General features: G+C 50.1%; 2 protein-coding genes across 2 annotated transcripts in view; both read left to right on the forward strand.

Annotated features, from left to right (window-relative positions):
* The window catches only part of LOC119179320 (protein argonaute-4-like), a 71,015-nt gene that overhangs the window by 12,037 nt on the left and 34,274 nt on the right, over nucleotides 1-24,704 (forward strand). The window lies entirely within an intron of this gene.
* LOC142767727 (protein argonaute-4-like) lies at nucleotides 13,482-24,505 on the forward strand. The gene is made up of 4 exons (XM_075869941.1): nucleotides 13,482-13,570; nucleotides 19,961-20,559; nucleotides 22,595-23,398; nucleotides 23,939-24,505. The coding sequence occupies exons 1-4, from the start codon at nucleotides 13,537-13,539 to the stop codon at nucleotides 24,503-24,505; spliced, it is 2,004 nt and encodes a 667-aa protein (XP_075726056.1). The 5' UTR covers nucleotides 13,482-13,536.

Below are 24,704 nucleotides of genomic sequence, written 5' to 3' on the forward strand. Positions count from 1 at the left end.
TTTCTGCTTCCTTTCAGGTTTTTTTTTCAGAACTTCTCCGTCCGAGACGTTCATCTGGAGCCCCTCTCCTTTTTTTTTCTGGAGCGTCTTGGCGGTTTTTGTTTTCCTTCGACAAGTCTTTTTTTGTTTTGTGTTGAAAATAAAAAAGTGTTCCTTTGATAATGTTCGTTCCTCGTATACTTAGTACAATATTTTAAAGGCTACTGCGCCTACTGTCGTCTTCGTTCGTACTGCTACCGGCACTCTTGTTCCACTTGCGCCCCGCTGCGGTGGTCTAGTGGCTAAGGTGCTCGGCTGCTGACCCGCAGGTCGTGGAATGGAATCCCGGCTGCGGCGGCTGGATTTCCGATGGAGGCGGAAATGTTGTAGGCCCGTGTGCTCAGATTTGGGTGCACGTTAAAGAACCCCAGGTGGTCGAAATTTCCATAGCCCTCCAGTACGGCGTCTCTCATAATCATATGGTGGTTTTGGGACTTAAAACCCCACATATCAGTGTTCCACTTGCCAATCGCTCCAGGCAACGGTGTCATGTCTGGGAGAGTGTGGCGTTCAAGCAGGGGCGTCGTGAAACGAGGGCCCCACTCGCTAGCGACAGAGGTACTGACCGGAGGAAAAAGACTCTTCGCAATCGGTGAATGATGCGTGGCTAATGTAAAATGGCAGCAGACACTGGTTGTGTGTGAGGGGGGGGGGGGAGCAGGATGCGTGGCTAATGTAAAATGGCGGCAGACACTGGTTGTGTGTGAGGGGGGGAGCAGGAAAGGAGGCAGTGGTCGGTAAGAAGTAAAACTTAGGGACTACAGTAGCCCTTACAGCTGGGAATGTTACCCCATTAGTCTCGTTGCGTGAATAGCCCGCTGCACTATGTCTGTCTGTCTGTCTGTCTGTCTGTCTGTCTGTCTGTCTGTCTGTCAGTCTGTCTGTCTGTCTGTCAGACATGTTTGACATGGCTGTCTGTCTGTCTGTCTGTCTGTCTGTCTGTCTGTCTGTCTGTCTGTCTGTCTGTCTGTCTGTCTGTCCAGAGAGTTAGCGGGAGTTGCCTACTTGTGTATGAAGTCCTTCGTCGCAGCCAGCAAGAATCTCACAGGACAGGCGAAGCCCTGGAATAATCAGGGGGAGTGCGCTTACGCTGTTTAAACACAGGAATGTGTTGTCAACTCCTCTTTTTCAAGAGTACATGTTTGTCGCCTCACGAGCATTTATTTTCAAGAATGACACACTGCGGTCAACAAAGGTCATAGGGCCTTCAATATCAGCTTATGTTATTCATTAGAAGCAGAGGTATTGTCTTTGTCATCAGTTTTTGCTATACAGGGCAAGCTGTTGCTGTTGAGCCAGACTTGGATGCCACATCTAGGGCACTCCTCAAATACGTCGCACCCTTTGGTGAGTTCTCCCTGCCACACACACCGCGACGGTCCAGTGCATGTTTATGGTGTTGGCCTGCTGAGTCAACGATCGCGAGTTCGAATCCCAACCTCCGTTGCCGCATTTCAATAATTCTCGAAGCCCTGGTGCTGTGAGATGTCATTCACAAGATGGTGAAATTTTCTAAAGCCATTCACTACGGCGTCTCTGATGATATTACCATGGCTCTTGATCATAAAACACTACCCGTCAACTGGGAAGTTTTTATAGCGCCAAAAGAAGAATCGTCATCCGGCTTGCTCACGCTTGTTCAAGAAAACTTTGCTCCCACAAATTCCCCGTCCGGAATCGTACGCCAACTACATCACGCTGATAGCGCGCTTGTTTTCGTGCTATCTCCATGGCCCCCAAATGCTGGGCACATGCAGATAACACGAAGACGGGCAGGCGAGATCGATGACAATAATCGTTGCTGGCCAAGAAGACATTCGGAATGTTACTGTAGGGCTCTGTTTTTCGAGCTAAAATATCTCGAGAATAAGCTGCAGTTGTGGTTGTCCGTATTGCTGTCTGACAACCTTAGTTTGACCACAGTAAACCGTTGTGGGAAACACAGGCTGGAGTTACCGATTACCGGTTCCTCCCATTTATGTTAGGTCGAAATTCGCGTGGATGTGTATGCTCGGTGCAACTTATGAACGTGGTGCCCGTCAGATTTCACAAACTGTGTAATACCTTCGTTGCGTCGCCACAACGAACATGGGTGGTACTACAGATTGCCTCCGCCTGCCATAATGGGAAACATCGCCGGGAAGGGACGTGAGTCTCATTAAGTATTGCGTTTTACGTATACGAGCCGCACGCAAGTTGACTTTTAACGTAACTATGAAATTATTTAAACGTGACTCATTATTTGAGAAGATGATTGTGCGCACCCATGATACGACCAGAACAACAATAGTTAGGCACGCTCGCACGGTTATAGTTAGCGTAAACGGGCAAAATATGTGTTGTCGGTTCTTTTTTTTTCTGTGTGTGTGCTTACACCTACGAGCATGGCGCATAAGTTCTTCACTAGCAAGGTGACCTGAAAAACAAAAACGTTCGCCGTTCATGTCGGCATGATGTGCCGCGTCATGCTCAATTAGGATGAGATCCTAGTGTACAATCGGTCACGCATTACGCCGGCCCACGTGAGCGTGTCAGCAAAATGTCGTCTCTTGCTAGAGCTATGCTTTTGTGGTCTGCTTTGTACAATACGCATGGCGCGATGCCCGAAGAGGGGAAAGCGTACAGACGGAATCGTACTTGGACTTGTCTGGAGCGGTAAAGCGCGAGGATGATGCGCGTGGATGTGGTTACTCGTTTCACGGCGTGGTTACCTTTTTGTCCGTGACCGAGGTGGTTGCGTCACCTATTGGCGTACTTGGGAGCTGGATTTGCGGGACTGCCTTTCTCACTTCACAGTGTGGTTACCGCTTCGACCACGACCGGGGAATTCGGGAACCTGAATGCGGCATGCACGTGTCACGCAGCTGCAGAACAGCTTCTTTGTTAAAACTATATTCTACTTCACTATAGTTAAAACATCTAAGGAAGCATTACGTTATTCAGCAAGCCTGGGCATGGGAAGACAGCAGTGTCAGCTCAACGCGTGACTTCTTGTTGCAAGAAGATTGTTATAACAGAAAGACGCCAAAGGGACAAAAGAAGACGAGCGCTAACTTGCAACTGAGTTGAAAGATAGCGCTGGTCTTCTTTTGTCCCTCTGTTGCAAGTTAGCTGTTCTCGCGCTATAACAAACGTGATGCCACACCAACTAGCCCAAACCACCACGCTTCTTGCTTCGATACCACGCAAGGAATGAGACTCCGAGACTTCATGGTTCAATCGATGCCCTATAGCCTTTGAAACGCGCTTGCTCGGCGTAGTCCAGCCGCTCAAGAACGAGGTTCGAAAACCGAACACCGCAAGTACTAAAGAATAAAGACTAGCACGCGCTGTGACGCTTCGATCGCTGGACGGCACCACCGCGAACTAGATCTGGAAGTGCAGCAGGGTGAATCGAATGGACCTGTAGCTCTCTATGGATGTGCCTCCGAGAGCATGAACGTGGACAAAGCCGTCCATTTAACAAACACGCACAAAACTTCAATTATAAACGGAAACTAAAAAACACAGGTGAACACTTAATAAAAAGTTTACTTCACGCGTTGAAACATTTTTAATTAGAAGCATTGTGATTGTCCAAAACCTTTAACAACAGAGCATAGTTTGGACGCGGCTGAGCGGTGAAGCAGAGAAAATTGTGAGTTCGGTCTCGCCAATTACGCTGGCTTGACGTAAGTTCACTGGTGACAGCAGGAAAACGCTGGTGGTTGAGCTACTTCGCTTCTACTGTTTTCCTTTGCTCATTGCAGTTGCGGGACGGCTTTATGCTCTCCCATAGTAGAGTACCCGGTACTCTAAATTGTTGCCCCTTTTTCTAACCCCCCCCCCCCCCGCTTCATTCACACGTCGTTGTACTTAGTGGCCAACGCTTCACAATACAATTTTAAGCTCTCCCATAGTAGAGTACCCTGTACTCCAAATCGTCGCCCGCTTTTTCTAACTCTCCTATGGCACACAGCTTGGGCCCGTAGCCATCAAGAAACGTTGCCCGTAGCCCGACTGCTGCTGTTGGTTGCTTTTCAGCCCTTAAGTCCGCAGACATTGATTGGGCTGTCGTTCATGACCGGTAAGCTATGGTTCTCTTAGCAGAAACGCGATGGCAGGAGGCCTCGGCTGATTGAAGTCTTCGTGGCTCGGGTCCACAACCCGACGGCCCATCTTCAGTGCCCGCTACGGCGACAGCTTTCCACTCGTCTCGTTCTCCTCTTATGTGGTAATGTGGTTATAAAAGGGAAAAAAAGAGAAAAGTGAGCCCCGTAACTGCAGTAGCTATCCAGGGATGGTGGTGAGGAGGGATTAAAAGGATTGAAATAAAGGTATATATATATATATATATATATATATATATATATATATATATATATATATATATATATATATATATATATATATATATATATAGCGAGAGAGAGAGAGAGAACGAAAAAGATGCACAGGGACAGCGAGCAACGAGAGAAACAGAAGTAAAGAGAAGTTAGGAAAGATGAAACACGGTCACAGGAGTACGAGGACCGGGCACCACTGGCATCCTCTGGACCTCGGGGGAAAATGATGGATGGATTTCCCGGCTGACGGTCATCCGCGATGTCCTCTTTCGGACGACCGCTCGCTGATCGGGGCCCAGTACGAGAACTTTTGTAGTTGTCTCCCGATTCTTACTTTTCTCTCTATTTCTTGCAATCTTGCCTAATCCCTTTGTTTGTGAACCACTACTGAGGTGTCCCACTTTGCTGGAGACAGATGCGGGGTTCATTCTTTAAACACGGTGGTCTTCGGGTACTGCAACGCGAAAATTTCGGTCTGTCTGATGGTGTCTGTCCAACGATTCACTCACCCGGCAAAAGTTTATGCCCGTGCTTAGAGCCCACTAATAATTATCTGGCACCTGCGTTCATACTTGTGAAGATTGTCAATAAAAAAGCAAATAATACGTATATATGAGGCGCAACATCAATGTGTAAATATGTAAATGTTAGGCAGTGGCCCCGCCGCGGTGTGGTCTAGTGGCTAAGGTACTCGGCTGCTGACCCGCAGGTCGCGGGATTGAATCCCGGCGGCGGCTGCTGTATTTTCGATATGAGGACGAAATGCGGCAGGCCTGTCTGTTCAAATTTGGGTTCTCGTTAAAGAACCTTAGGTGGTCGAAATTTCCGCAGCCTTCCACTACGGCGTCTCTCATAATCATATGGTGGTTTTGGGTCGTTAAACCCCACATATCAACCACTCAGTCAAATGTTAGGCAGTGTTTTTTTTCATTTAGAAAATCTAAGGATACGTAATTCTGAATACCGAAGTGTTTATTACGCTACGCTGACAAAGCGCAGCTATGAAAAAAATAAAGCGGTATGGTTTCGTATACGCATCGCTTGAAAAATCAGGGCAGAAGGAGCAGGAATAAACTTTATTTTTCAGAAAGGGGAGGGGAAATGGGTGAAGCCAAGCAGCTCAGGTTTCTATCAGGTTGTTATCGTTGTTGCTCAGGTTGCTATCAGGTTATAAATGCAGCTCAGGTTCTTATCGAACCATAGCCGGTCACACACTGCGCAGCTGTGACCGAAGCTGCGATCCACAAAGCCGCGTTTGAAACGCGCGTCCGGACGAGCAAAGTCCAGGGCTCGCACCCTCTCCCGCGTGGCACGTTCACTGGCTCGAACGGCTTCGGGAACGTCCACTCGCCGTTGACGATTGCGAGCGGCGTCTTGGCGCCGGCCTTCATCGCCCTTCTCCGCCTGACGCTTGCGTTGTCGTTCCGCTTCTTGGGCCGCGTTCACGGCTCGTTGCTGACGCCTCATCTCGGCCTCGCGAGCGCGCAGTTCACCATCCGCCGCACGCTTCGCCCGCTTGTCCTCGGCCTCGCGAGCGCGAAGTTCGGCATCCTCTGCAAGCTTCGCCCGCTTGTCCTCAGCCTCGCGACCGCGCAGTTCGGCATCCGCTGCACACTTCGCCCGCTTGCACTCGGCCTCGCGAGCACGCAGTTCGGCATCCGCTGCCCGCTTCACCCGCTTACGTTTGGTCTCACGAGCCCTTCGCAGCGCCGCCTTGTCTTCCAACGTCGGCGAAACCACCGCGGTACCGTCACCTCCAACGACGGGTGCAGTGCTGGCATTCGGTTGTACTGCATTCGTTGTTGATGGTAGCGTTGCCTCCGGGACATCCATCGCACGACCCGCTCTCGACGGGAGACTGAGAGAGAAGGCGGGCGCGTGAGAAAGAGGGGTGCGCGCGCAGCTGCAGCGAGCGAGGAGAGCGGAGGAGCGAGCGAAAGCGGATATCAGCGTCGCGTCCGTGGCTTATTTGGTAGAGCGTCGCGCTGCGGCCCGCCAAGTCCTCTTTCTTTTAAAGATAGAGAGAAGACTGCGGACGCCGCCGTCGGCGGTGGATGGTTTGGGGTCGCTTATAAAGTTTATTCACACTAAAAAAAAAAACATTCTTTTTCTTTTTCCCAAGTTTACGCTTTACAGTAGCGCCTTTATCGAGAGGTCCTCACGCTGCTCTTGAATGAGCGTTTCTTTTTCTTGATCAACCCTCGACAGCTCACTCCAACTTTCCGCTACAGGCGAGAGCGTTGCCGCCCTCTCGCTCTGACTCAATGGCGCCATGTCGTCTCCCCCTGCTACGGAAGCCACGCCGGTCGCTTCGGCGACGGGCCGCTCGAGTGACTGCTCACATGACTCACGCGGAAAATTTCCTCTCTGAGGTTCCGTCGACCCACCGACAAGGTCACTTGAGAGTTCACCGCATTGAACAAGATCAAGCTCCTGCAAAAGCTTCCGCGCATGCGATCGCGTGAGGGCCATGTACGCTAAGTTGGGGAACAAAGATTTACCTGCTCTTTGAGAAGCTGCTCTTAATTGTTAGAGAAAAAATAAGGAAAACGATCGGGAAGCACGGCAGACACAGCCGCTTCGGTGCGAAGCTTACCGAACGGGCCTTCAATGACAACCGTGGCGATTTGTAAGCAAGCACTCTGCTCCTCGGCGACTTGCCTGATCCACTCGCATTCTCCTGTAAAGTCATCCGGAGACACCAATGAAGGATAGGGTACGTCCATGGTTGCCGCTGAGTCTCTAAGTGCTCGACACGTTTTCCCATTCACCCTAATTTCTAGGAGATACGGCTCTAACAACCACAACTCCTTTTCCCATTCTCGAATTGTTGCAAAAGCAAACTTTTGCTTACAGTTTATCGCGATGGGCCCTTCCTTTTTGCAGTTGTAGCAGATTAGTGGCTTCCGTGATTCAAACGTGCGTGTGGTATCAGTGCGTTGTTTAGGAACCTCACTCGATTTCTCCGCTTCTGTTTGCCCTTCCCCTACAGTGTCCTTCGTAAGAGACGAGTCCTTCTTAAAATTACGGTGCGGAGCGGGTTTCCGTTGATCAGGTTTCTTTGAAGAACCCTCTTTCTTTTGCTCCTTTTCTACGCGCACTGCCCTGCTATGCAACTTTCGGCGAGTGTAATACTCCTCAGCTAACTCTGCTGCTTTGTTTAGCTGTACTTCACCAAGTTTGTCCTGCAGCCCAAGTTTGACATCCTCCTCGATGCAGCGGTAGAATTGCTCCAATGCAACGCATTCCACCACTTTATCGCGGTCGTCATAAACAATTTCGCCCTTGAGCCATTCAATTAAATCGGCTTTAGGACGAAACGCGAAATCAACGTGTGTCTCATTCCCCTTTTTAGCATACTGGAACCTTTGCCTGAAAGCCTCGGGTGACAACTTATAACGTCTCATGAGCACTTCCTTAACCTCGTCATAGCTCTCAAACGCTTCCCTCGACAAGCAAGTTATCGCGTCGCACACTTCGCCGGGACACTTCGCCGGAACAGGTTCTGCGCCCAAAGAGACCGCTCTAAAGCATTTCGCTCACAGACGTGTTCAAACTTGACGAGATACTTCGCCATGTTTTCGCCTACTACGAACGGTGGCAGTTGGTCCTGAATTCTATAAGCGCTGACCTGAACTGTCGGAGAAGCTACGCAGGCGCCTGCGTACACTGTAGGATTGCAAATTCTATTCGTTTCAACTCGAGGCGCTCCTGTCTCTCGGCCTCCTCACGGCGTTCTCGCCTTTCAGCTTCTTCACGTTCGCGAGCTTCTCGCCTTTTAGCCCCCTCGCGGCGTGCTTTGATATTCACCCAGGCCTCATCGACTTCCTCAGCCGACACTCCCTCATCCTTCATGATCTCAAGGATCGCTTGCTTTCGTATCGCATGGCCCAAAGTAAGGCCGAGTTCCTCACAAATTTCGATGAGTTCCTTCACTTTAAGGTTCTCCATAGTTCACACTAGCCTCTTGCTGTTTGTCCCTGTTAAGAATTTACTTGCCGTACCCACTATAAGTCTACTAGCAAGACGCGCAAGCAATTTTTAACACTCCCGCGTTTACCCCCTCCGCATTAGCTTTGGTTTCAAAGCACTTCGACTTTGCTCGAAACGATCAAAGCTCACTATAATGGTTCGCACAGCCCTTCTCTAAACTGCTATAACCTGAGCTAGAGTAGTTTGGTGAACTGAGGGGAAAACATCAGGCACTAACCGCATCGATGTCGCTGACGCCGGCCGATCCCGCAGCTGCCAACCACTGTTGCGAAGCGCGCCTCCGACGACGTTACGAAGGGCGCCATGAATCTCACCGCTGCAACCACTGTTTCGAAAGACGGCGACGCCAACACGTCCCTGAAAGCGCCACTGCTTCGAACGCCGCCGGGAAGGTCACCAGCCGTTTGGTAGCGTAGGTTTATCAGCTCGCGACTGCTTCTGCGCAGAGCTGATAGACGAGCGGATGAGACGACGGTGAGTTAAACAAGGTTTATGTACAGCCTATATACAGAGGCATTACAAATTCGGCACGGGGGCCGACAGCTTAGAGACTCGAAGAACCGAGCTCTTTTCTCTGACACATCGGTCTACTGCTCGCGACGCGACGCAGGGCTTTTTTTTTATATGCACCGGGTGGATTCTTCGAGTAACCAAATGTCCAACCAGAAGCGCCACTGGTCGTGAGGTCAGACTCCTCCAATGGGGTCGCCGCTGGGCCGCGTCATTCTCATCGAATCTGGAGAGGCTGCGCTGCAGGTGGCTGCACCCAAGGAGGAGGGACGTCGCCAGGCATTGCGACAGACCCGCCAAACAGGAAGGCGCCGGTTGCTTGCTCGACGGGCTCGCTGGCTGAGGTGACTCACTGTGCGTGCACGGCAGAGAGGCACCGCCGCGTGTTGACGCCGTGGAGTTGTTCGCGTCAGGCGGGCTCGCGGGCTGGCCTTGACACAGATTGCCTTTTTCAGAGGCATGGACGTCCGCTGTGGACTCGCAGACATAACAGCCTGTAGAAGCAAATACGGGCTTCTTAAGGTCCTCGCTTAGGCTTTCGCTGAGGGAGATGGCTGCATGAGCTCCTCGTGTGGAAGGTTGTTGGGGCAATCTCATAATACGTGGTCTTCTTCTGCGTGTGCTATAGGCCGCAGTTGATAGACTTTTGTAGCTTTTCATCATTCATTATTGCGGCCAGCCTCCTCGGGCTGAGTATACGATGAATCTGAGCCCTTCGCAGTGTAGCTACTTGACTGTGGGTTAAGTCCTCATGTAGAGGTGGATAAAGCCTTCTTCATTCTCGGTGACGGCTGAGCCGGTCTCCATAGCTGGGCGTCACGTCATTCTGATTTGGTTCCTGCGATACTGCCCTGTTTATGTTCCCTCGAGCTGTCTGGTGAGCGACCTCATTTTCCGCATTACCACAGTGGCCCGGAACCCAAATGAGCTTCATTTGTTGTTGAGGTCTGGTGAATTTTGCAGTGTCGTTCTATGTGTATACCCGGCAGCATATGCCTTGATAGCCGACGTCGAATCCTATATAATAAATTTCGTGCCCTCAATGGTAGTTCCAATGGCAATCACTGTTTCTGCTACCTAAGTTGTGGAGCCGGCCTGAATGGTTTCTGTCCACATTGTGCGTCCAGAGCCATCAAGTGCCGCAATAACATAATACGTCCCGCCTGAGTGACTGGCGTCCACATACGCCAATGGTTTGTTATCCAGTGCTTTTTGAGTGCCTTCACCCGTGCTAGCCGACCTCACTTGTTCAGACTACCTTTGTTTTTTTTTGCAGTGGTAAGATTTTCATTTTAGCTCTGATTTAGGGTGGCATTTTAAGCTTCAGTGTGGCTCCAGTTATTGGTTTTAAGTTATGGAGCTTTAAGACGTCATTTCCTTGTCGAGTGCAGGATAGCCTCCACCATTAGGATGTTCGTTTTGCTTCAGTTATTTCGTTTATGGTGTCAAGTAAACCTAGTTCCAAGAGTTTGCCGTTGCAGACCCAAGTGGGTAATCCTAAGGGCGCTCTGTAGACTGGCCTAATTAATATATCGACTTTATTCATTGCGTTGCTCCTGAGGTACAAGAAGGGGCATGTGTTCGTTACCCAACAAATGAAGAAAGCCTGCACTAACTTGCAGGCTTGTTTTTCTTGTAGACCACACTTCCGTCCACTTATTCTTCTCAGGAGCCCGATGACTTGTCGCGAAGTGGTTCCCAAGGAGAAACTGAGGGCCTTTAACTAAAATGACTTGGTGCTGCCACCTACCAGTGGCTCAGCGTTCTAAAAAAGACTTTCATTTCTTCACATTACTGCAAAACGGCACCATACCTCACGCAGCGCTTCCATACAAATGACTATACTCTTTTGATGTCCTTTGCAGCAAAGCACAGAGATAAGCGGCAAATTTATTTTAGAGCCGAAGCTCCTTAGGCCGTGGGTCGTTCCCACTCTGTATGTAGAAACCACATCTAGTTTACGACTTGCTCAATAGATAGCGCTGCGTGTATGTGTCCTTGGGAATAATATAATTAGGTGGCATTAGTGCTTCTCATAGCATATTCACGGAGTGAATGATGATGAGTGGGGCGAAGCGTCCGTCCATCTATCCTTGTGTCCAACTGCCCGTGCGTCCGTCCATTTGTGCTTCCATTCATCTGTCCGTCCACGCTTCTCTCCGTGCTTACGGTCATTTACGCGTACGTCCATCCGTCCATCCATGCACCCGAGATGCTGCATTCCGTACGTCTGTCTGTCCGCCCTTGCGTTCGTGCATCCATCCATGCGTCCGTCAGTGCCTCAGTCTGTCCGCTCATCTGGACGCACGCGCGGATGGATGCACGAGCAGACGGCCGCACGGACGGACGGACACTTCGCCTCACTCATATGATCATTCACTCGGCGGATATGCTGTGATTCTTCTTTTATTTATTCTTTAAAACTACTACCTCCGTGATCCTAGGGTCCATGGGTCGACCTCTCGTTGCAGACTGCTGAGTTGCCGTGTTAACAAGCTATTGGCTCTTGTAATTTTCGTGCCGACTGGTCATTGGTTCACCTTCCTTCTTATTTTGTTGACATCGCGCCACGCGTCTTTGTGCTCTCGCACGTGACGTCTTCAACGTCGTCGTCAATTACACAACACCGCGCGTGCACTAAGTCATTTCTTCCTTTTTGTGACGCGCACTGTTTTAAGGCGCACACGTGAAACGTGCACCACGTATCACAGACCCACAGATTTTCCTCAATGGCTATCAGCCGCTCCTTCCCTCCGTGCAGTCTGCCCCTCTCCCACCACAGCTTCACCTTTGCTCTCCTCTCATTTACCCTGGTTCTCTCTCTCGACGTCGCTACTCTTTCTCTACCAGGCTAACCTCTCCTCCGCTTGGCTTTACCAACTCTCTCCCTCTCATTCGGGTTTGCTCTCGCAGCTGGGCTGAAATGCGCGGACTACGGATGCAACTACATTTAAAATCGACCTGACTTAGCGATAGATTGCGCCCGCGTAATGAATGGGCAGACGTATAGTCGTGAGCAAGTTTAACTAGAATGCTCCGCGGCGTGGCCTGAACTGCTATGACTGATGCCAGCCGCGAAGCACTGGGGATTGTCGTTGGAATAAATACCTCGGTATGCTTGATGAGTACGTTTTTATGTATTGGTATAGTCTCGCCACAGAACCAAAAACTACATGGCGCTGGCTTCGATCAAACCGTTTCAAGATACGTGGCGAACTGTAGGGTAGCGAACCAGATCGAAGCATCTGGTCGACCTCCTTGCATACCCTTTCGTTCAAACCTCATGTATACATTTAAAAAACAACAACAAAAACATCGAGCTCTGAACGTAGGATGCGTTACAAAAGCTAGGAATAGAAGTAAATGTACCAGTAATTTAAGAACCTGGCGGAACTTCATTTGGTTACTACCACAGGGTTATATGCTCCACTGTGATCACATCAACGCCACTAAAAGATTACCGTGCTAGTCAACCATAACCTTTTCAGATCTTTAGTTTATAATTCGTAGCTATGTTTGTCAAAAACAGGGGATGCTTTGACGGCTTGCTCAGCAAATATTTTTGTTTATTGGTAGTATTATTTATAAACTACTTTTTCAGATTGGCTTTATTTTCATTTTAGTTTCATTTAAATATCCTTCCGCCCGGATCTTGGCCCATGCCCCTTTGTGGGTGAGCACCATCTATCAGAGGTCATCAGCATCAGCATCAGGATGCGTTCCATTCCCGATGTGGAAAACACTCCATTAAACATTAATAATTAGCCGTGGTCCCCAGGTACGAAAATATGCCATATCAAAGTGACGTTAAACTAAAGCACCCTGGATTACTCTCTACCATGAACACCTTTTCTCAATAAGGTGTTTTAAAGGCGATTCCCACTTCGAGTAAAGAATTAAGCACTTCAGGATCACACACAACTGTCGAGTTGGCAAAAGACTCCGACTTAGAAGATACAACCGAAAGTTATTGGGAAGGCGATCCGGCATTCGACGGGGCCACACCGCTATTTGCTTCAAAACGTGTTTCAAGTCTTCCGACTTACGTATTGCCTGTATATAAACATCCTAAAAAAGGTAGAAGTCCAAGGCAGGATGGAATGTCGAAGCGCCGAGACATTTGTCGCAACACGAAGTGTAGTTACAGCCCCGCATTGAAAGATTTTTATCGGCATCGACATTTTCCAACACACAGCGTGCGCCAACATGAGGACACTGCTGCTTTCGGTTCCTCGCGCAGTGCCATGTCGACACGCAACCCCCCCCCCCCCCCTCACACACACACACGAAAGCGCACGCATCCCTTGGTTGATGGCAAGCCAATGAGGCTCGTGCCTTGTGGTCACGTGATCAGTGACAAACCAATTAACGAGCCCCACGAACAAAGCCAGCAGACGTTCGCAGGACAAAAAAAAGGGGAGGTGTGGGAGCTGGCAACGTTTCATTCGTGGCTCGCTGTTGTTACCAGGCGGTCTTGTCGTTAGTGGGCTCCGGCGTGTCGACAGGTCTACAACAATTACACCTGTGGGATTGGAGTGGCCACTCGATCTTCCAACGTCGCCAACTGCACACGCACAGACGACGACGAAAAGCACCGGCTCACGTTTTCTCGGACAGCGTAGCCCAAGCCGTTGTACATTCGCCCTACAAGTTTAGGAAGACGAACAGCATGACAACGAAAGTTGCCGTGCTGCGACCCCGCAGTGAGTGTCGTACATTTTCTCCTTCTACGCTCTACCTTTCCCGTGTTTACATACAAGTTCCCCACGCTATCTCGGTCGCATGGGCCTTCTGTCTTTTTCATAAGGGTTGGTATAGTTAGTGGGCATTCATGTTCGGGACGGGGCGTGCGAACACGAGAGAGAAGTCGAAAAGCCGAAAACGTTGTTTTGGTGCCTCGGCTTCACTCGCGTCCTTGCTCGAACGCGGCCGCCTTTTGAACTTTTTATCTAAAATCCTGCGGAAAAATTTTGGAAAGCGTAGCGCCCCTTGAAACTTGTTGCCTCTTCGAAGGCAGAGCCCAGGTTTCGTGCTGGAACACGTTCGCTTTTGCTTTCGATTCGCGTTCCGTTCAGAGAAATCCACCGAGTGCTTTTCTTTTGAGAACTCGATTACCATATGCGACCGAAACTCCGCAAGAAAGAAGGGGGGTATCTCGAGTGTTTGTTTTTGAGGAATGGAACGCGCACAGCGTCATCTTTTTCTTTCGCCGTGCGTATGCGTGGCTTTATAGCCATTCGATTTTGCGCTTCAGGGCTGTCACAAACCGCGCCCTGTTCTCGATCTATGCTAATCGTTCCTAATTGTTTGTTTTACATCTCGAAAACCACGTTATGATCAATCCTTTTGTTTTTTTTTGCAGTTCTGTGTTTTGCTTGCGGAGTCTCGCTGGTTTACCCTCGTTCAGGGAGTCTCGCTGGTTTTCGACGAGGAGGCGTGTCGTTCATATAATTACGCGAACCAGGTGGCGCTTGCTGGTTATGGATTTAGTCCTTTGTTAACATGATGAAGCATGGTCAACGTGTAGGATGTTCTGCTGCCGTGTAGGTTTAATCGTTTGACGTCAGGTTCTATAGCTTTCTCGTTATTTTCTTTGTTTAGTTTCCCGCTTTCCGTGCAAGCGTTGCAAGGTAAACGTGTTCCGAGTTTCGCCTGTTTAGACGGGACCTTTATTAGCATAGTTGCGCCAGTTTCCCACCCTACTAGTTAGTACGTGTTACCAGACCTGCTGGTGGGTTAGTTGATTACTGGAGCCTGATGAGTTGGTTATTTTCGTCACGGTATACTGTAGTTCTTGCGCGTTGTGTTATAGGCGGTTTTTCACGGAAATAGTTACGCGTGGTGTTAACTCGATTACGGGAGTAGTTGCGTAGTGTTAGGCGCGATTTCAGTCACGAGACCAGATCACTTGTTGCGCTTGGTGTTGCGCGTTTTTAATAACGGGACTATAGTTCTTGTTTGTAGTGTAACGTGATTTTAGTCACGGCCCGGCACTAGTTGCTGTGTAGTAATATTTGTTCTAGATGCTTGAATGATTGCGCGTGGTGTTAAATTGGTAACGGGACTATAGTTGCGTGAAATGTTACGCGATATTAGTCACGGAATTAGTTGTTGCCCATGCTGTTACGTGATTTTAGTCACGACACTATTTGTAGCGCTTGGCGCTGTGCAATTTTGTTTATTTATTTATTTATCAATACTGCCGATCTCGATAAGACATAATTGCAGGGAGGGCATACATAATACAAGTCGTAAGAAAATTAATAGATAAGATACAAAAAAGACAGAAAACAAAACAAGTGAGTTCACAGAAACTCCTTAGCATGTACACATGATTCTATCATGTATAGACGATGTATAATAACCGTGGAGGACTCGGATAGTTCCGTTCTCCTATGGTTTGTAGAAAGTGAGAATCAATTTGAATTACAAAAGTGTTCAATAAGTTTTTGTGAGTGCCTGTAACGTGTCAAGCTATAGCACGACTGAAAGAAATAAGCTTTGACGTGTCGATGTTTGTTACCTTGTGCTGATTGAAGCAACAACTTTAGTCTTGCTTGTAGTGTTAATACACGAGCTCTATTTAGTAACTCAGTGGGAGAATTCATTATCTTGTATTTATTGTAAAGAAACCTCACTGCCTTTCTCTGCACCTCTCCAATCCTTGCGATGAGTTCTTTTGCATATGGAAAGCAAGCAATATTGGCGTGCTTTGCATCTGGCGCCAGATGAAGGCGTCTTCTTAAAAATTACAGCATATCCACGGGGTACGCAGCCCCGAACTTAAGGATCAAACCCTGGCCGTCCAGAGTGCTCATGAACGGGCCGCCGAACTCAGCTTGATGGTCCCAACGTGGGATTAGCCGGGTGGCGCGGGGTCTCCCCTGCGTCTTCTCAGGACAAAAATAAAGTTTTAATCAATCAATCTATATCCACGGGGTGAATGATGATGAGTAGGGCGAAGATTCGGACCATTTTATTGATAAACCGTGAATCCTCCGTCCGTCTGTCTGTTTTATTGATAGATATGTGGTGTTCAACTGTCTCTCTGTCTGCCCTCCCGTCTGTCTGTCTGTCTGTCTGTCTGTCTGTCTGTCTGTCTGTCTGTCTGTCCGTCCGTCCACCCATCTGTCTGTCTGTCCACCCGCCCATCTGTCTGTCTGTCTGTCTGTCTGTCCGTCCACCCATCTGTCTGACTGTCTGTCTGTCTGTCTGTCTGTCTGTCTGTCTGTCTGTCTGTCTGTCCGCCCATCTGTCTGTCTGTGTGTCTGTCTGTCTGTCTCTCTGTCTATCTGTGTGTCTGTCTGTCTGTCTGCCTGCCTGCCTGTCTGTCTGTCTGTCTGCCTGTCTGTCTGTCTGTCTGTCTGTCTGTCTGTCTGTCTGTCTGTCTGTCTGTCTGTCTGTCTCTCTGTCTGTCTGTCTGTCTGTCTGTGATTCAGTGATAATGGTTCACTGTGTTCAGTCATTGGTTCTCTGAGGTTGTTCAGTGACTATGGCTCATACGCAGTGCAGTTGAATGACCTTGTAGTCAAGAAATTTTTAATATCTATACGGGAAGTTTACGTTGTAGTTTTACCCAACTAAATGCATGCTACGATGACAACGAAGAACCCTCCATCCACGTGACCATCCGTGCTCTCGCGGTGCTCCGCGCGGTGCCTTGTGCGATCGAGCGCGCGGTGCGTGGCGACGCCTCCCGGGTGCCACGGAACAATGGAGCCGCTTTCCCATTGGCTGTAGCGTCTGCCCCGAGAGCGCGCACATGCCGTGGCGTTTTCTCATTGGTCGATCGCCCCCCACCCCACCCCCGGGTTGCGAGCTTAAGTGCGTGACTTGAGCCTCAGCCCAGTCCAGAAGGAGCTCGTTCGCAACTGGTGCCAGCAGGTCCTTCGCTGGCACGCTACACTCCACCGGCAGCCGCCTCCCACCCACCGAACTGTCCCAAAGGCAGTTGTCCCCCCCTGCCTTTCGTCGTAAATTGGCGTCGCAAACACGGTCTTTGGTCCCGATGGAGCTTGTACTGCTTCAGAGACAGCCTCGTGGACGTGGCAGAGGTAAGCTCTTTTTGTTTCGATGGCGATCCGCGTTTGTTAGTGGGGTCTTGCACAGCCGGCATTACTAGCACGAATAATTACGAGGTCAAGCCATTTCTCTTTATTTCCGATAGAGATGGGCGGCGTATGCACTGTTGCGCTGTGACAAAAGGCGGCTTAGATTATCACGATCACGTGAATTTTTCGCCGTCGCCTTGACGTCGTCACAACGCTCTCGAGCGTCGTAAGTTTGTGTGCGAGTGAGGGCATTGTAAATAAGTGCATTGAGTTGAGGGAAAACGCGACGGTCGTGTATCGTTGCTCGAAAAGACTCGCGATAGGTTCCGGAAGGGCGTGGTTAGGACAGGGACTGAGTCACTCGATTTGATTGGCCGGGAGTGGTCGAGCGCTTCCCAGCTTGACGGGGATCGACAGAAGGCTACCATTCCGCGTGTGGCGTTTTCGCCTATGTTTGCTTAAAATTGATAGACAGCACTAAGGCAGCTTGGCTCGTGGCCGGGTATCCTCGATCGTATCGCGGTTTTCCGCGCGGTGCGTTGCGTTATCGGGCGCCTGGTGCGTGCCTCCGCCTCCCTGGTGTCACTCGACAATTGAGGTGCCGTTGGCCGTAGCGTGTTCCATAAGAACGACCCCATTTCCGGGGCGTTCTCCCATTGGGCGATATCATCCGGGGTGCGAGTCTGAGTGAGTGAGCTGCCGAACCCTGCCCAGAATGGGCTAGTTAGCCAGATCCAGTTATGCCAGAATCTGTCTCTCGAGTTTGTCGCTAGTCTTGCATACCTTATTCTACAGTTATCGCGGCTCGCTTGTAAGTCCCACAATGGAAAACCCGTAGATCACCAATGTCGCGTCTGCATTTACATGTCGTCCCCGCTGCAACCGTAAATGGCAAGAACACCACAGGACGTGCCTATGTTCCGATGCATTATGCTCCAATGAACCTGACCTGGACCTTTAATGTCCTCAGTCACTACAACTGAGACGGCCCGGGTTCTTTCGTACACCACACGCAGATGTCAGTTTCATGAAGGCGATTCCAATCCCTTCTTGTAGATGTTGCCCGATTATCATTTTTTCATTATATAGGTCATCCAAATCCGGCTGCTGCATGAGCGGCCTAGCTGTGCTCGCACGTGGCGGGACACCTGACGCACCCAAGTGGTGGGCGGAACAGTGTATCCGCGACGCCCTCCGCTTGTGTGTGCGGCAGGTGACCCCGACACTTGCGGTGCGGCAGCTGCGTGGATAGCGTGTAGATAGGCCTTTAAAACAATCTCGGGAGCATGAATTCGTTGATCGGAACACGACGACTCTCGCAGAGCCGCGAACGCCACCTATATTTCCTCAACCTTTCTCTTGAGCCTTGCGTAGGTAGCGAATTGGAGGCTGCTCTTTCGATTTCTTCACCATTAACGATTTGTCTCTCCGCCCTCCCTTCAGCAGAAGCCTTTTTTCCTATACTACTTAAAGAAGAGGACACTGGCCGCACTGATGACTGATTATTTGTCGGTTACGTTTGCCTATCAAAGGCGGTGCCAGCGGGGGTGACGGAGGGGGGGAGAGGAAGGACTGGGGCTTCCCAAAGTTCTGCCGGCTTTTCGACCCTCCCCCCCAAAGAGCAAGCAAACCTCTTGACCCAGGGTACCCTACAAACCAAAAAGAAATCCTGGAGCCGACCCTGTCACCTATCTTTGTCTGTTGTTACCGTAATTATCCTGTCTTTTTACTTCCAGAGCACGCAAAGGAATATAATGCCGACTGTGCAGTGCTAACGGTGATAGAACTCGATCGGGATAAAATTTCTCAACGCTCACTGGCTCCTGTCTGCAGCTTGCGTAACACAGCCAATCGCGATAGTGAAATTAGGCTTGATCGTGACCAGTGACGCCGGTATAAGTAATAGGTGCGTGTGGAGGAAAGGGCGAGCTGCCATCACATTGCGAAGCAATGGGGATGGCGGTATTACGATGTGGCGTAGCTGCTGGAGGAACACAAACAAGTGCTAGTGACACCACAGCACAAATAGATAAAAAAGAGGTCGGGCCCTGTGGGTATCCCGAAAAGTAAACATGCGTGCAAGGGTCGTAAGACGGTAAGCCAGAGGAGTGGATGAGAAGCTTTCGTGTACATCCTTGCCGCAGCCGGGATTACCCTCCTCAGCATCGCGTGTAATCGGGGATCATTGGGAGCATAAACGGAGAGTTTCCATATTCCCGGTGGGAACGGGGCGTGTTTCCATAGATAGATAGATAGGTAGATAGATATAGATAAAGCGGGAAAGGGAGAAAGACCTATTCAAAGTATCAAACCGATGATAGATATCCGTTAAATAAAAAATCATTTTCTTTAAGCCTGCGTGTAAAGTAAATCCCGTACCTCTTTTGCACAACAGCCGATCAAATGCCCCAATTTTCGTCATGCTGCGACTTCGTCCTCAAAGGGACCACTGCGCCAGGATACCTTTTTATCGCTACTCTGCAATTCCAATTTTAGTATCATGAAAGGAAAAGAAACGGGCATAAAACGTTCCCTCTAGAATACTTTCACGACAGGGTGGCCAACAGTGCGGTTGCGTAAGATGAGAGACTAAGCCAAAGTCTGAAAATATACCCCTGGCACATGCGAGGGGTTGGGGGGGATGGGGCTTTACTTTTCATGATGCAGCCCGGTGGATGCCCGACCCCCAAGCCCCCCTCCCGTACTCTCCGCCTATTACTGGGGAAGAGGCCGTAGGGCTGCAGTGGACGTAGGTGCCAACCCTATTTTTCAAAGTTTGGCCACTCACACGCCACGCGGAATCGTTATGACGTAGATTAAAGCTTAGAAACACAACACTCGCAGTTCTTAGCCGCGCTTGTGAAATTATGCACGTATTCTTATGAGGTTTCAGTGTCCAATATTTTCTGCCTTTAAGTGCGATGACTTCAGCCGCGCTTGTGAAAGTCTGCACGTATTCTTATAAGGTTTCAGTGTCCAATTTTTTTCTGCCTGTAAGTGCGATGACTTCTTAGGTGGAAAAACAATTGGTGTTTCCTGCAGTAGCTGCGGAGTGCACCGCCTCCGAGCTTCGCACCGTGGGGCGACCGGCGGTCGTCTCGGTGGCAGGAGCCACCAACGGCCAGGTCCCCCACGCCAACGGCCAGGTCCCCCACGCCAACGGACAGGTCCCCCACGCCAATGGCCAGGTCCCCCACGCCAATGTCCAGGTCCCCAACGCCAATGGACAGGTCCCCAACACCAACTGCCAGGTCCCCCACGACAACGGCCAGGTTTCCTACGCCAACGGACGGGTTCCCCACGCCAACGGACAGGTCCACTACGCTAACGGCGCCCCCACTCAGCCATCGTTCGCACAAGTCATCTCGAAGAGGGTCGGCGTCGCGGCGGCAGTGCCGCCGTTCTCAGCACAGCTCCTGCCTAACGCCACGGCTGCTGCTGTTGTGCCACCTACACTGATCATGAACGGCGTGACCCACGGCGTTGTCGTTGGCGCCACAGCCAACGGGCCCCGCTGCGTGGTTCCCACTGAGGAGGGGTCGATACATGACTCCCCGCCACTGCCCCAGGTGCCCGGTGACGTGTACCCAAACATCATATGCGGACCCAGGCAGAGGTCCAGCGATGAGCTCCGCCTACAGGTGAGCATAGTTTTGTAATAGTTACGCCCAGAAAGAAGTTTGCCGCTGGTAAAACAGCAAGTGCATTCGAGAGCTTTAAGACAGCGCTACGCAAAGCTTTGCATTCGCGTCGCAAGCTACAGATGAGAATAGATTAACCACACGAGATCCGCCTACAGGTAAGTATAGTTTCGTAATAGTACTGTAGCAAAGGAACTCTGATCTTATTAGATAGTTCTAAGCACAACTCAATGTATTGCGCTTGCGCTGCGTCACATACGATCACCTCGTGTAGGCTGCCGTTCTGTGACAAACGCTAAAACTAAGCCCGGAAGCTTTGCGTACGGTATTCTAAAGCTCTCAACTACGATCTTATTTTATGCACCAAGATTTAATGGGATGGGAAAGAAAGTAGGAATTGCCCTCATGCCTAAGTATTGAAACTAACCAAATCTTTTTGTTCTCGTAGCGTGAAACCAAGTAACGTGTCCTCAAACGGACATCTTTAAGACAGTTCGGACTATCGAGGATTAGGAAAAGCTAACAAATGCGTATTGTATGCACCCCGAGATTTATATTGTAATCACCCATCGCGACACTCTAAGCCTACGAAATTGGTTTAGCGTGGCTCTCAAAGACGGTGCCGAATCAGCACACACTCTGTGTGTTGAAGCTTAAGAACGTGAATCTAAAGCAAATAGAAGCGCAGCTGCTTGATAAATTCTATGTGGGCGACAACTCCTTGCGGCAGTAATGTCATGTTTTTCGCACTCAATAATGGTTATTCGGTGGTGCTCTGGATCCAGCCTTTGTAACTTAGAGATGAAAACTTCATCCGTACGAGGCACAATTGCATCATTTCTTCCGCCATTTGCAGCTTACCATACCCGGAAGGGAGATTTCTTTTTCCGGTATCATAGAGCCACATTAAAATGGGCCAAAATCACTAGGCAGCTCGCAGTTCCAAAACGCAAGAAAGCCTTCAAGTAAAATTCTTCTGACATGACCGCTTCTAAAGTTCGTAAGGACACAGAACGGGTTCAGAACATGGGCGCTACTTTTGGATTCGCAAGAATCTGTGCTCGACAATCGCACATAGCGTTGACTTTCTGCACGGAACTTGTGAGCGCTTTTATCGGGACGAGAGATGAGAAATTGCTGATCGCACCGTGCAATAAATGTCCGCTCGAACTGTGAGAATTCTGAAAATTTGTGCGGCGGTGAACTCGTGAGGCAATAAGATCCTTTAAAGAGTCCATTTTATGGCTTTTTGAAAAAGTGTTGCGGGACCCCTTTAAGGAAGTTCACTGCCGGGCGAATTGATCGCTACAAAAACTTTGTCTCTTAAGGGTGTTACCGAGATTTGTTGTGTGCTGCCATTGCTTTCTCTACGCTCGTCCCGACTAAGGTCACTAGATTTTTCCTTCTTCGGGTATAAGTACTGAAAAACATCGATGAAAGCCGCATCGATGAACGTCGCTGGCTAACGCTCGTTTTCGGCAGTCATGTTCGTCCTAACGCTTTGGTAGCACCTGGTTTAGGAGTGCACCGCTCAATAACGATGGCGGTTAAGACTGGAGGTGAAAGGTGTGTCGCGTCCGCTGAAAGATGCCTGGCTAATGCACTTAGACATACAGTGTAAATCTTCCAATTTATGAAGAAAATGGAGGAACACACCGGCTGCGCGATCAACGGCAACTAGTCCCGATTATCGTTCCGGAAGCAAAATGTTGCCGGTAGGAACCTAAGCATGAAGGAATAGCGGGAGGCACGTAAGTTATGTTACGCCCACGCCCTGTTTATAATGTAGTGCCATGCGCGTTGGCAGGACAGGGTGGGGAAAAAAGGGATACCTGTCCACCCTCAAGCCTCACCCAGCACTTGCCCTCACGCCGGATCACCTCCACCCTCCGATATGCTGACTGGATTGCACCCCCCCTCCCCACGAGAATATCCTGTCGGCGACCACGTGCACTGCTCGCTTGTTTGCAAAGTAATCGTATGCGTGACGGTCACTACAAACTGCCGTCGCTCCCGACGTCTGACGATCCCGCAGGAGATCCAAAAGACACTACCGTCCCACTTCCCGCGTCGACCCGCCCAGGGAAAGCTCGGCCGCCCCATCCAGCTCATGGCCAACCACTTTTCCGTCGAGATTCCCGCGGGCAACGTGTATCACTATGACGTGGAGATCTTCTCCGAGAACAACAAAGAGGCGAAGATACCCGAGAAGCGCAAGTACCGCTGCATTAGCACAAAGATCAACAGACTTGTCATAGAACAGCTAGTCAAGAAGTACCGCCTAGACTTGAGCAACTGCGTGCCGGCATTTGACGGCCGAAAGAACCTGTACACGCGTCGGGAGCTCAAGTTCCGCGAGCGGACCTTCGCGGTAGAGCTCGAGGAAGACCAGAGGGTGCAGAAGTTTGTCGTAAAGATCCAGTACGCGGCCACCGTGAACCTGGACGCCCTGCACGCAGTCTTCGAGAACAAGGTCAACACCGTCCCGCAGGAGGTCCTGCAAGCCGTCGACATTGTTCTGCGTCACGGTCCTTCCATCAGATTGACTCCTGTCGGCCGGTCCTTCTTCAAGCCGCCGCTTCCGAACCAGGCGCACTCTCTGGGGGGCGGTCGCGAAGTGTGGTTCGGCTACTACACCAGCGTGCGACCGGCTCAGTGGAAGCCCATGCTGAACGTGGACATGTCAGCCACCGCGTTCTACGAGCCGCAGCCGGTCATATCGTTCATGTGCAAGATCTTGAGCGACGGACGCCGCGAGATGACCGCGTCCGACTTCCGCGACCTCCGGGACTTTCAGAATGTTCGGCTCAACAAGGAGCTCAAGGGTCTGCGTATCAAGGTGAGTACACAGCTGTATTAATGGGGCTTTTGGGTGATCAAGGAGATTTTGACCCCACTCACTTCGAGTTTCCTCCCTTTTCGAGGTAGATATCGAGTAGATATGTAAATACCGTAAGCATAATGACGAATGGTTATCGATTAATGGGTATAGATGGATATCCAAAGCCTCAGAGGAACTGGGATATCCCACGAATATGCTTTTACAATATGTAAAAATGGTACCTATGAGCATTGCTTTTTCCAGTGGCAGTATGCAGAATCTACAGTTGTTACGGGATTTAAAAAATACTTAAGATTTTGTTGTAGGCAGATGTCGGTGAAAATGCTGTAGAGCAAGGTCTAGCTATGTATAGCAACGTGACGCCACTATATTCCAGCTATTTGACCAACATTTGTGACGTCGTCAGAGACTCTGCCTAAATTCTTTGAAAGCGTGATTTTGGCGTGATTATTTTCAAGCCCTTAAACAAAAATAACCAGCATGGCGACATGTGGTGGTCCCCTTTTGCATTTCTTGTACTCAATTACTACTCATTAGGTGACCCACCTGCCATACCCTCGGAAATACAAGGTAGTCCGGGTCACCAAGGAGCCCGCCAAGAGGCTGTTCTTTGACATGGAGGACGGCTCCCGTTGCTCGGTGGCTGACTACTTCCAGAACCGCTATGGCCGCCTAGTTTATCCGAACCTGCCCTGCATTCAGGTCGGAAACCTCGCGCACCCCGTCTACCTGCCCTTCGAGGTGTGCGAAATCGTCGAAGGCCAGCACTGCCGGAAGAAACTGGACGAGAACCAGACCTCGGAGATGATCAAGCGAACCGCTCAGCCTCCGGCCAAGCGCTTCAACGAGATTCGCCAGTCCGTCCGGGACCTGGTCGGCAGTAACGACCAGTGCCTGCGCGAGTTCAACATTAAGATCAGCACCGAGCCGACTCAGCTGAAAGGGCGGGTGCTCGAGCCGCCTTCCCTGGTATTCGAGAACAACGCTGTGACCAAGCCTCGTGAGGGCACCTGGGAGCTGCGCGGCAAACACTTCTTTAAGGCGGCCTCACTGACGCGCTGGACGCTGCTCAACCTGAGCCGCTTTGCTCAGCGGGACAGGTAGGTTTCTTAGTTGTTTTCCTTTACCTTAAGAGCTCACGGGCAAATGTGAGCATACGGAAGTGGTTCAAAATCTGCCACATACTTCTCTCAGCCTGCTCCGTCATGATGACATTAGCTCATCGAAGGTTCCATTTTTTAAAAGACGATAGTCTTTCTTGGGGACCTCCGACGGAAAAATTTTAGTCTGTCTGTCTGTCTGT

Source organism: Rhipicephalus microplus, chromosome 7 (genome assembly GCF_043290135.1).
Source record: "Rhipicephalus microplus isolate Deutch F79 chromosome 7, USDA_Rmic, whole genome shotgun sequence".
Lineage (NCBI taxonomy): Eukaryota > Metazoa > Arthropoda > Arachnida > Ixodida > Ixodidae > Rhipicephalus > Rhipicephalus microplus.

Bases quoted from the DNA above. Each gene is read 5' to 3' on its own strand.
- LOC142767727 (XM_075869941.1), top strand. From the start codon at position 13,537: ATGACAACGAAAGTTGCCGTGCTGCGACCCCGCA. The intron at 13,571-19,960 runs GTGAGTGTCGTA...TGTTTCCTGCAG, and splicing joins TGCCGTGCTGCGACCCCGCA to TAGCTGCGGAGTGCACCGCC. The intron at 23,399-23,938 runs GTGAGTACACAG...ACTACTCATTAG, and splicing joins TCAAGGGTCTGCGTATCAAG to GTGACCCACCTGCCATACCC.